This window comes from Bufo gargarizans, chromosome 6, assembly GCF_014858855.1.
Source record: "Bufo gargarizans isolate SCDJY-AF-19 chromosome 6, ASM1485885v1, whole genome shotgun sequence".
Classification (NCBI taxonomy): domain Eukaryota; kingdom Metazoa; phylum Chordata; class Amphibia; order Anura; family Bufonidae; genus Bufo; species Bufo gargarizans.
In genome coordinates, this window is record NC_058085.1 from 43,066,045 (window position 1) to 43,078,666 (window position 12,622).

Below are 12,622 nucleotides of genomic sequence, written 5' to 3' on the forward strand. Positions count from 1 at the left end.
ACATATAACATGGCAGCCCTTCCAATATTTCAAGTAAGACTGGTCAAAGTTCCCTCACATCTTCACAGGGAGAAGCCCCATGAGGTAAAACCTCAGAGAGAGAGAAACCGAGCTCCCGCCTCAGACTGCAGCCAATCAGAATCTCGTTCTCATTCCTTACAACTGCACTGGAAATATCAAACGCGCCACCCGATTGGTCGGTTGAGAAAAAGGCGGCAATTTTTTCCCCTGAGGAGATTTGAGTCAGCGAAGCTCTCAGTACAGCTTATTAGGTAAGTAGATTCAATGATATGACGTTTTCACGTCGCGACTTCATTCGGGATTCCCCCGCTGCTATAGTTTACCGTAAAATCACCATTCGCTGTCTGACCGCTAGATGGCGGTAGCTGCCGCGGCCCTCTTGTCTATCCTTCTCTCTTCATCCCGTATCTAGGTGACTGAGTCATCCATCGCTTGGCAGGTGTCTGAGCGGTGACACCTGCTGGGGGGCGTGGTTACGAGCGGCTGGGCGGTTGCTTGCAGATTGTAGGCCGGTGACGTGTCCCCCACCTCAGACAGGTGAGGAGGAGGAAGGAGGAGGCAGGTGTAACCGTGTCCTGCCCGGAGATGTGGAGGCTCCTGCGGTTCTCACCCCTCCGGGAGACCCTTCCTTGCGCGGAGGGGAGCCCTGCATCATCCTAACAGCATCAGGTCAGTCTGTACACATCTCTGGTATATTTCTCCTGTAGTGACGTCATCCTAGTAAAATAATAGCTGCAGTAGGTAGAATGGAGGTCTATTAAATCTGTATGTTGCACCTGGCTCTTCATGACGTCATAACTGCTGCATTATAGCCCCTGGCATTCCCCAGCCCCCTAGGTAAGACCTGGCGTGTAAATCAGATCAGATAGACAGCAACACGTCCAGAAATCTCCCTGAGGGATTCCAGTCACTGACAGCAAGCAGGGCTTTGAAAGCCAATGGTGAAAAGTTGCAGAAGAGCGCATTCACTGAACTTAAGAGCGGTCAATTCCTTTGAAGAAAGAACTCTTCGCCTGTGGCCGTTGTTGCACTACATCCTGCTCAACCTGTTCGGACTGCAGTTCGTTATGTCAGCCGACCGGCGCCGTTAACCCTCAGGGCCCCGGAGACAAGAAGAATCTTCTTGGATTGACAGCCTCAAATGGGGGTGTCTAGTTATTGTCAGCAGGGCGCCCCCTATTATTAGCCGGAGGCACTGCGTCTCCCCCTCCCCTCAGATTAGCTAATACCACGTGGTAATGGCTCTATGTGCTGGCAGTTAGAGGGGGGCCTGGTTGGGGAATCCCCACTCCCTAATAGAGCACACCCCCCGACGACAGATTACCTACACCTTTGCTCTGCTTACCTGGCTGCCGTCGTGACGTCAAGAACACATGACCTCTGCAGCCAATCACCGGCCTCAGTGGTCCACCTGTAGAGGCCAGAGCGGCGGTGCGGGATCTGTCAGTAAGTACTTACCTGTTCTGTATTGCAGGGTTGTCTGATTTTATCCTGAAACCAGACAACCCCTTTAAAAGAGCTGTAACTTTTTTTTTTTTTTTTTTTAATGCAATTCCACTATTATTTTGGGGTTTCGTTTTTATGGTGTTCGAGGTGCAGTAAGAGAACATAACGTTCTTCTGCGGGTCACTATAATGACGGCGATACCACCCTGCGATTGCGTCCCTGGGACAGAGGAGCCGCTCCCTCTGTCCGTCCCGGTGCTGCGGTTGCTATTGACCGCAGCATCTGAGAGGTTAAATAGCCAGGACTGAAGGAATCTCAGATTCTTTCCTGAAGATAGGCCATCATGTGTACCCCCTTTAAGAGGTTGAAAGGGGGTTTCCAGCCATAAGCATTGATTGCCTATCCTTAGGAAAACCTATCAATGCCCAATCGGTGGTGATCTGACCGCTGGGACCTTCACCGATCCCCGGCTGCACAATCTGTAAACAAGGTGAAAATATTCCCATTGTAAATCCTGCAGAGAGAGACCTTAAAGGGGACCTGTCAACGGGATTTTGTGTTTAGAGCTGAGGACATGGGTTGCTAGATGGCCACTAGCCCATCCGCAATATCCAGTCCCCATAGCTCTGTGTGCTTTTATTTAGTAAAAAACCCGATTTGATACATATGCAAATTAACCTGAGATGAGTCCTGTCCCTGACTCATCATACATACAGGACTCATCTCAGGTTAATTTGCATATGTATTAAATCAGGTTTTTTACAAAATAAAAGCACACAGAGCTATGGGGACTGGGTATTGCGAATGTGCTAGTGGCCATCTAGCAACCCATGTCCTCAGCTCTATACACAAAATCCAGGTGACAGGTTCCCTTTAAGTCCGTCATGTAAAGTGCAGAGCTTATCAGGGAGGGTCTGAGAGCACTTGGGCAGGGGCCCGTGACCACGCTGGACTGACAGTCGACATCCCTCCAGCAGACCATCACCCGGCCCCTCAGGTTGTTTATTGTGGGGGGAGGGGGGCGGTGAGCGAGCTCATTATCACACCAGGAAGTTATGTCCTGCTGCTGAGAGCAAACACACACCCTGCGCAGACACTCACTGCAACGCACCAGGCAGTGTCCCGCCAGATCTATGCATACCGACATTATGGAAAATATACTATACGTACCCACCCCAGTGAGCCGCATCAGCTGTGTGGCCCATAATCCGTGGAGACTGTGGCACATGGCAGCCCACAGGTCCCAGCAGATTCTGTGGGAAGTCACCGGTACAGCCCATGCCGCGGTACAGTGTTCAAATGCAATGTGAGGGCCCTAACCTGTTAGGAAGTGCTGCATAGAAGACACAAAGCCCTTAAAGGGGTTGTTCAGGATTTATTTTTTGAATTGATTTCTCCAAGGCTGTCTTTACTGGACTTCCGGTCGACACTTGTCAGCTTCCACATAGACACGGTCACGTGCGTCACTGCAGCCATGACCGGCCTCAGCAAGACATGTCCACAAGTGGCACCTCGCTGCTGGGACGTGTCGCCAGTGAGGCCGGCCATTGGCTGCAGTGGTGCATGTGACCCCATCCATGCGGAAGTCCAGTGAAGACAGCCCAGGAGAGACATAGCTGCAGGGAGCAGGTAAGTATAGATCTCTTCGTTGCTTCAAGATCCAGGAAAAAAAAATTGGGAAAGGGAAGAATTGACACTTGCCTTACTTATCCCCCACCACTTCCATTTCTAGGTCCCCTCTGGTCTCCACTTCCTGGGTATTTCCTGTGTGTTGAGACAGGACCAGGAAGTAGAGAACAGCGGGGACCTGGGAAGCATCAGAATGGGGTTCAATAAAAAAAAAAATAATAATAATAATGTTTTGTGTGTTTTTAATCCCTCTGAGACCTTTAAAAAATAAAAAATAATGAATCCTACGGAATAATCCCATTAGAGGGATTTTCAAGACTACCCATGACGGCCAGTTGAGTAAGGCCTCGTGCACACGAACGTTGGATCCGCAAAAAACGGAAGTCGTCCGTGTGCCTTTCGCAATTTACGGAACGAGCGGCCCATTGTAGAAATGCCTATTCTTGTCCGCAAAATGGACAAGAATAGGACATGCTATATTTTTTTGCGGGGCCACGGAACGGAGCAACGGATGCGGACAGCACACAGAGTGTTGTCCGCATCTTTTGCGGCCCCACTGAAGTGAATGGGTCCGCACCCGAGCCTCAAAAACTGCGGCTCAGATGCGGACCACAACAATGCTCGTGTGCATGAGGCCTAAGATGCAGCAAATTTATAGGGAGGTTCGCCTCTGGTAAGGCCTGTGCACCAGAGACGGAAACTTCTACTGTTTTCCAAACTGTGAGATTTGTGGGGCCACATAGGCCACGCTCCCAGGGGCCCACGCCTCGTGCGTACAGTACAAGAGGGAAAAGTTTCAAATTTTGGTCTAAAACCTGGTCCATATTAGCTTCATGTCAGAAGACCATGTGAGTGCATGTAACCTTAATGCCGTTTTGTCTTCATAGGTCTCCTGGACGAGGCTCTTCTCAACCGAAGACATGAGCGTCACCAAACAATGGGACGTCAGCAGGGCTCTGTCCATGGCCGGCCTGTTCCATTTCTTCCACGGCTTCGGAAAGTTCTGCCTTATCCCTTTCTTAACCATCTTCCTCCGACACTTGGGACTGAGCCCTGCTCTGGTGGGGATTATCATAGGCCTGAAGCACATGGTCCATGTTTTTTGGGCACCTGTTTGCTCTTTTATGGCTAAAACGAACAGTAAGAGAAGGGTCCTCATCACGGCATCACTGCTGCTGTCGGCGGGCACAGGCTTAGCCTTCACTTTCTTTCCACCATTGGAAAGGGATATAGTCTTAAGATACTGTAATGGAAGTCTTCCTTGGAAGGAAAAGTTGACCACCCCAGGTGCCATAGATCTGGTGCTGTTTGGTCCTGAGGATAATACAAGTCTTTTGGTGTCTAAAGTTTCTCCGACACCTCAGCTGGCACCAGTCGTGATTACAGAACTCAGCAGCGATAAACTAGTAGAGAATTTGACTATGAAAGCCATCACCACGGAGAATGAGGACACCATAGATATAACCTTAGCCCTTTCCAGTCATACACAACTTTTCCAAACCAGCACTCCACATCAGAAAAGACGTAAACCAGTTACCAAGCAAACACCAGCAAGAGAGAAGTCCACCAGCCACAATGATGAGGTTGAGGACATCTCTTCTCACGTAGGTTCGAGTCCTTCTCCTGTACCATCTCCGAAACATAAACCGTCCAACCATTCTGCACACTCTAAGAAAGTCAGAGATGTCAGCTTGGCCTTCCCAGTTCTAGAACATCTCCTGGACAGCGAACATAAGATATTCCTGGTTGTGTTGGGTATGATAATGGTCTGGTCCATCTTCGCGGCTCCGTTGAAGTGGATAGCAGACGACAGCCTTTATGAGTATCTTGACTTTGTAGATGCCACAGACCGGCATGGTAAAGTTTGGATTTGGGGCCACATGGGCGCTTGCATTGGCTCCTGTACCATCGTGCTGTGGATTGAGAATCTCAATTGCTTCCTCACCACTGATATCCCCAGGATCTACCTTCATTTCTACAGCTACTCTGCGTTTATGGTCATCACTGTCTTCCTTAGCGTACTTTATCCTATACACGTCTCCAAGAAAAGTGAACACGCCAACAAAACCATCAAAGCCTTGGGTCTCATCGGAAGCGACGGTCGAGTCATCCTGCTGTCCATCACCGTCTTTTTGACTGGCGCCATTTGGTCCACAGCTCACAACTTCCTATTTTGGCGGATGCAGGACGTGGGCAGCACGGAGCTCTATATGGGACTGTCCGTGGCCGTCGCCCTCTTCTCCGAAGTCACGCTTCACTCGTTTAAGGGTAAACTGTTGAGAGTCTTTTCCCTCAAATGGACGGTGGTCATAGGCCTTGGCTGTCTGGCGGTACAGATGGTGTTTTACTCGTTCTTGTGGACGCCTTGGGCCGTGTTGCCCATTCAGGTCTTGAGTGCCTTTAGCAATGGAGCCCTTATATGGGCCGTGAACGCCCAAACGAATGACGTAGCCACGCCGGGGACGGAGAGGTCTCTGCAGTTGGTTCTGCACTACTTGTCGCACGATTGCGGCGCCGGCGTGGGCAGCTTTGCAGGTGGTTTCATCATCGGCAGCTTCGGCCTCCCAGTGCTGTTCCAAGCGTGCAGCGTAACTCTGCTGCTCTGGATCTGTATGTTTTTGTTGGTCCATCCCAGACTTCCCCACATAAAGAAAATTAACTATTCGCGGCTCCTGGCCGCAGACAACAGCGACATGAGCGACTCCGACGATGACCAGGAGAGGGACTGGCTTGTCAAAGCCATGAAAGACGATGGCAAGAAACTGTAGCCTGATATAAACTGCATGACTGACGGCGTTGTGGTCCACTACCTCGAATGTACCGCATCACTCCATGAAATTATAATATATAATATTTTATTACACTTTGTATTTTTTATTTTTTTTGCATTCCAGTCTTTGACCCTCTGTGTAGCCCATAGATGCAGCTGCGGCATCAGGTTGAATTGCTCCACACAGATAGAGAATTTATGGGCTATACCATTATGTGCTGGAGAGGAGGGGGTCCTATTCTCACTCTGAAGGACCCCCGAGTTTGCTGAGTGATTTCTAGTTATTCCCATAGCAGAATCTGCTGTATTCCACATTGGTTGCAACCTAAACAGGGGTATGTCAGATGACTTAAAGGGATTGTACCATGATCAATGTGAAAAATGAAAATCTGACATCATATAGTACATGACAATCTCTTTCTAACAAAGCTAGAACCAGCCGTGTACCTCACATGGAGCCAGAGATCTCCCCATTGATTGCTCTAATTGTTCTGCTTGATTTATTTCAAGCTGGCAGCTTAGGGGGCATGCACTTTATCAGGGAGCATGTCCTTTCTGCTACAGCTGGTAGCAGTTGAAGGATGGAACTAAGCATGTTCAAAGAAAATAGAAAAAGAGCAAACAGCAGGTGGCGCTACACAGATAGATTTCATTGAATAACTCAGTAGGTATAATACATTTTTAATTACATGCAATTAAAAAAGTATTCAGGTCCAGGCGCTTTAACTCTTTCAAGCCCTGAATTTATTTTTATTTTTTGCATTTTCGTTTTGTGCTCCCTGCCTTTCCAGAGCCATAACTTTTTTTTATTTGTCTGTTCACATAGCCGTATGAGGGCTTGTTTTTGCGGGACAAGTTATACTTTCCAACGCCACCATTTAATATTGCATATGATGTAGTGGGAAGCAGGAACAAAAATTCCAAATGGGGTGAAATTGCAAAAAAAAAAAAAACAATTCCACCAGTTTTACGTTTTTCTATTTTTTTTATTTACGGCGTTCAATGTGCGATAAAACTGACCGGTTACTTTTCTACAGGTCAGTACGAATCCGGCGATACTTTGTATGTATAGTTTTTCTTGCGTTTTGATAGTGCAATATTTTTTTTAAAGGGATTCTGTCATCAGAAATTAGTCCTATAACCTAAACATATGGCGATGTCACTAGTAATACACTGAATCCTAAAGTGACTTTATCAAATGCTCCTGTGGCTCTATAGTCATAAAAAAGAGGTTTATATCACCTGTCACTCGCTTCAAAATGTGTCCAAGGGGCCGTCTCATGGTGAAAGGTGCCCGGCTGCAGCCATCTCATTTAGGTGCCCAGCGCCGCCTTCTGAAGTGAAATCGCCGCCCTATCTTTCATTATCTCCGCCTACCTCAGTTCATCGCCGCCTCTCTAACGTCCGCTCGCTTCAGCCAGATCCCGCACGCGCGCACTAGGTATAGGAATCTGGCTGAAGCGAGCGGACGATGAACTGAGGTAGGCGGTGATAATGAAAGGGAGGGCGGCGATTTCACTTCAGAAGGCGGCGCTGGGCACCTAAACATCACATGTCATCGGCGCAGGCGCACTGAGGGAGTTCTGAGGAGACGAGCCTCCTCATCTCAGAGCGCCTGCGCCGAATGAACAGAGGCGCGCGATTTTTTAAATACTGACAGGGCCGGCAGGAGGAGGAGATCACGGCTGGCCCTGTCAATCAACACGGCGAGGGGGCGGTTTTCTGCTGTGGCTACCAGCAAGTAGACGCCCTACTTGCTGGTAGAGACCGGATTTACATATTATAAAACTTTGTTTTCTAAAGAAACGGCCGCATGAAAGTAAGTGACAAGATTATATTCTCCTATATTGCGCTATAAGTAATGTAACTATCAAAAAAAAAAAAAAGACTTTTGTGGGGTGACAGAAGCCCTTTAAAGTGGGGAAAAAAATCTGTTTTATTTTTTTGTTGCCATATTTTGACCCCTATAACTTTTTTGTAATTATGTGTACGGAGCTGTATGGGGGCTCATTTTTTGTGGGGCGATCTGAACTTTTTATTAATACCATCTGGGGTGTGTGTGACTTTTTTTGATCTCTTAATTTTTTTATTTTTTTTATTTAATTGTTTGTAGAAAATGAAGCGACCAAAAACTCGGCAATTTGGACGCTTTTTTCCGTTTTGCACTTTTTTTTTTTTTTTACACTTTCATCTGATTGCTATCATAGACTCCAATGCACTTGCATTGGAGTCTATGATCATTTTACAAGTTTCCTATGGAGCCCTATTACAGGCAAGGGCTCCATAGGAAATACTATGCAGCAAGCAGCCTCCTGTCATTCATAAGGACAGGGGCTGCTGCATACATGCTTTGGCTCCTCCGATCTCCACACGGGGGAGCCAGAGCACCACCGAAAGTGCGCACTTTCGGTTTCAGCGCGCTCAGATGCCGTGGTCAGGATTGACCACGGCATCTGAGGGGTTAAATGTCTGCGATCGGAATTACTGCCTATTGCGGACAAGAGCCGCGGGTGTCTGCTAAAAGAAGCAGGCGGCCACCCGTGGCTATGGCACCCGCAGCAGACAGGAACGGGTGCCATCTTTAAACACCCGCCCAGCGCCGTACATGTACGGTGCTGGGCGTGAAGGGGTTAAAAGGACAACTCCACCCAAGAGCACAACTACTTTAAAGTAATAATAGCCCTTTTTACAATTGGGCACTGTTAAGTTGGAGATCTAGTGACTGAAAGCAAGACCAGATAGAAAACACTTCCCCCCCCCCCCCCCCCCAACAAAAAGGCGACCCTTCTGTCCGTAGCCTGTGTGTGGTAGAGCAGAGGATGAGCTGCAGTACCCCACACACAAGAAAAAGAAAGGCCATGTGTTTCTGGAAATGGGTTGTCGAGGAGTAAACATGGCTGCTTTCTTCTAGCGCCAGACCAGGTTGTGTGTGGTATTGCAGCTCCACCCCATTCACTTCCATGGAGCTGCCATACCAGAAGTGGCGCTGTTCCAGAACTACAGACTGAGATTTGCTGAGGCGGCATTGTCACGTGGTTTTAGTTGCTAGATTGTGGTGGTCATCCTCCTTCCCATGACATCCCAAAGAAAGGAAAGGGTCGGCACTCCAACTTATAGGCTATTGACTGACTGGTGTCGGACAGAGCACCCGTGCGACTACTGCCCTACGTCCGGCTCTGTGGAGTCCAGCTCAGAGAGTGCTGGCCTGAAGGCAGCAGTGCCTTTGTCCCGTGAGCCACCATTCACTTCCATGGGGCCGCAAAAGATGTGCACGGCACGCTGTATGTCCATTTCGCAGTTACCATAAAAAAATTGAGTTAAAAGGAGAAATGAATGAATATGGCGGCACAGCTCACACTCGATTTCAAAAACCCGCCACTGCTCACTTGCCAATAGCCGGTACTGCGGTATATGTAACTTCATATGTGGTGCTCAGCGCTGAAGTGGAGAAGCTGATTCAGTTCGCAACTGATGAAGGAATAATAAAGAAAAAAACTGAATAGCAACTTCGGTGAGGGCCGCGCACCTTTATTTATCTTCTCTACATTGTTGCGGCATAAAAAAAATAGAACTTGTCCTATTTTTGGCAATTTTGACGGCCAGTCAGACTCCCTTGAAATCAATAGGCCTGTTTTAAATGGCTGTTTACACAGAAGTGCACCCATCAATGGCTGTTAAAATCAGGTACACTATTTAAAAAAAGCCTTCCAGGAGTCAGGTCAGATTTTTATTTTTATTTTTAAATGTATTTATTTATTTGTTGGCACTATACTGGGAGCACAAAGAGGAGCATAATCTATACTGGGGGCACAATGGAGGCTATTATTTATACAGAGATACTACATGGGGGGCATTATATACACCAGGGGCACTGCAGGGGTTTAAAATAAATAATAAAAACTGCATCTGTTAACTGCTTCTTTTTTTTTCTCTCTTCCAGTGAAGTCTGAATATGCCTTTAGGCCTCATGCACACGACTGTTGTGTGTTTTGCAGTCCGCAAATTGCGGATCCGCTAAACACGGATGGCGTCCGTGTGCGTTCCGCAATTTGCAGAACGGCAACGGCACGGACAGCCATTAATATAACTGCCTATTCTTGTCCGCAACACGGACAAGAATAGGACAGGTTATATTTTTTTTTTTTATGGAACGGAGTAACAGATGTGTGCTGTCCTCATCTTTTGCGGCCCCGTTGAAGTGAATGGGTCCGGATGTAAGCTGTAAAAACTGCGGCTCTGATGCGGACCAAAACAACATTTGTGTGCATGAGGCCTTACAGGCAGATCTGGAACTGCATTTTAAATGAATGCTCCAGGAAAAATCTATATTGTGTTATGCCTAGTGCAGGGCCTGAGGGGGGTTAGCATGGCACACGGACTCGAAGAGCTCAGTAGTTAGCAATGTTAGCTTCGGCCAATGTCTACCAACTGCAAGGATCAGCAACCTCCGGCTGTTCTCAAACTACAACTCCCAGAATGCTCCATTCACTTCTATAGGTGTTACAAAAGCAGCCGAGCAAGTGTGCATGCTGGGAGTTGTAGTTTCATAAGCAGGTGGAGTGCCAAGGGTTTCTGACCCCTCATCTAATATGTATGGCCAGATTATGTAGACGCAGAAGGGGCACGATGACAGTCTCTGTGCAGCACTGCCCTAAGGCTCTACACTAAGCAGGCCACAGCTGGGTCTGTCTGCAGCCAGTTGTCCCCACAGGAACCCATTGATCACCCTAACCAACCGTCATGACTACATAGGTCCATCCAAATGCTGCACAGCATGTGTCCCCACACTGACAAACCACCTCAGCCCATAAACCACCACCACCACCACCGAGCGTGGCATCACAATCCCATCCTCAAAAAGGTAGGGTTCCCCCACTGCCCTGCTTGTCACTTCCACAGCCAGTCCAGTTCTCCCTGTGAAGCGTTGTAGAAGAGGTCTACGTAAGGTAGGTGTACTAACCTCCATCAGGTCCTGGACTAGGCATAAACCAGTGGATTCCCATAGTGTTCCCCTGAAAGTGACCGCATTGGGGTGGTGGGCTCTGGTACACCACCCCAACTAAACTGCGGATAAACTAGATCTCAACAGGTTTGGTGGAGACTGGAACAGGGATTTTCCTCAATCCACAGGGATTGGGTGCAGCGGTCAGAAGCTAAGGGCATCTGTCATCAGTTTTGTATCTATGACACTGGCTGACCTGTTACATGTGCACTTGGCAGCTGAAGACATCTGTGTTGGTCCCATGTTCCTATGTGCCCGCATTGCTGAGAACAATCATGTTTTATTATATGCAAATGAGCCTCTAGGAGCAACGGGGGCGTTACCATTACACCTAGAGGCTCAGCTCTCTCTCTCAGCAAGGGCCGGGAGTGATCACTTTTACACTGTCTGGCCCTGTCATTCAAAGTGCAGAGGACGTTGCAGAGAGAGCGCACAGCCTCTAGGTGTAATGGTAACGCCCCAGTTGCTCCTAGAGGCTAATTTGCATATTATAAAACATCATGTTTCTCAGCGATGCAGGCACATATGAACATGGGACCAACACAGATGTCTTCAGCTGCCAAGTGCACATGGAACAGGTCAGTCAGTGTCATAGATACAAAACTGCTGACAGATGCTCTTTCACCTGGGGGGTAGGTTTGTAGAGTAGGAGGACTCTTGTACACTCCGCCGTCTCGGAGAGTAGGTCACGCTGCTAAAATCGCCTAAATTACCTCAGAAAAGCAGAAGAAATGGCCGATCGTCTTGGAAGGTAGAAGGCGGTTCTGTCTTGTAAGGATTTTCCAACCAAGAATAATTATCTAGCGCAGCTCCCACGGCCTCGCTAATTATCAGCCCCACCGGGATCGGCAATACCGTAGCAGGCGAAGAATATGAGCTCCGCCAGCCTTTACAATGCGTCAGCCATCTGCTGCAGTCTCCTACTACGCCAGCGGAACAGGACCGGCACACTGGGCTCTTCAGGCGTCGTATGGTAACTATAGTGGCCAGCGTGCTGTGCTTAAAGGGGTTCTCTGGGCTACAGATATGAGCATGCTGTGCTTAAAGAGGTTCTCCGGATTACAGATAATGAAGCCTGCTATGCTTAAAGGGGTCATCCGGGCTACAGATATTAAAGCATTCTATGCTTAAAGGGGTTCTCCAGGCTACAGATATTGGAGTATGCTATGCTTAAAGGGGTTCTACAGGTTACAGATAATGAAGTGTGCTATGCTTAAAGGGGTTCTACGGGCTCCAGATATTGAAGCATGCTATCATTAAAGGGGTTCTCAAGGCTACAGATAAAGGACCGTGCTGAGCTTTAAGGGGTTCTCCGGGCTACAGATACTGCTGACCTATCCTCGGGATATGTGATCAATATCAGATCGGCGGGGGTCTGACACCTCAGCTGTACAGCGCACAGAGGGAAGCAGAGCCCCCTCCACTGCAGTTTTCGGCGCCGAAATGCTGAAGCTCAGCTGCAATTGACTTAGGTGGGAACAGAGCTGCAGTACCCGGCACAGCCACCACAGAGGGGATGGCGCTGTCTGCTTCCACTCTTTTCAGTGCTCCAGCAGATCGGTGGAGGAGCGAGGAGTTGGACCACCACCGATCTGATATTGATGACCTATCCTGATGATAGGTCAGCAATATCTGTAGCCTGGAGAACCCCTTTAAGGTAGAAGCAGGTGGAAGATTGCAAGTAAAGTGATGCTTTTGCAACTTTATAATATACCAACGTATCCTGAGATGTGTGGATCGAGGTGAGCAGCATT

General features: G+C 48.3%; 1 protein-coding gene across 1 annotated transcript; it reads left to right on the forward strand.

Annotated features, from left to right (window-relative positions):
- Nucleotides 1–460: 460 nt before the first annotated feature.
- Nucleotides 461–5,928, forward strand: MFSD6L (major facilitator superfamily domain containing 6 like). Its single transcript, XM_044298274.1, has 2 exons — nt 461–690; nt 3,984–5,928. The coding sequence occupies exon 2, from the start codon at nt 4,017–4,019 to the stop codon at nt 5,862–5,864; it is 1,848 nt and encodes a 615-aa protein (XP_044154209.1). The 5' UTR covers nt 461–690; nt 3,984–4,016; the 3' UTR covers nt 5,865–5,928.
- The last annotated feature ends 6,694 nt before the right edge of the window (nt 5,929–12,622 follow it).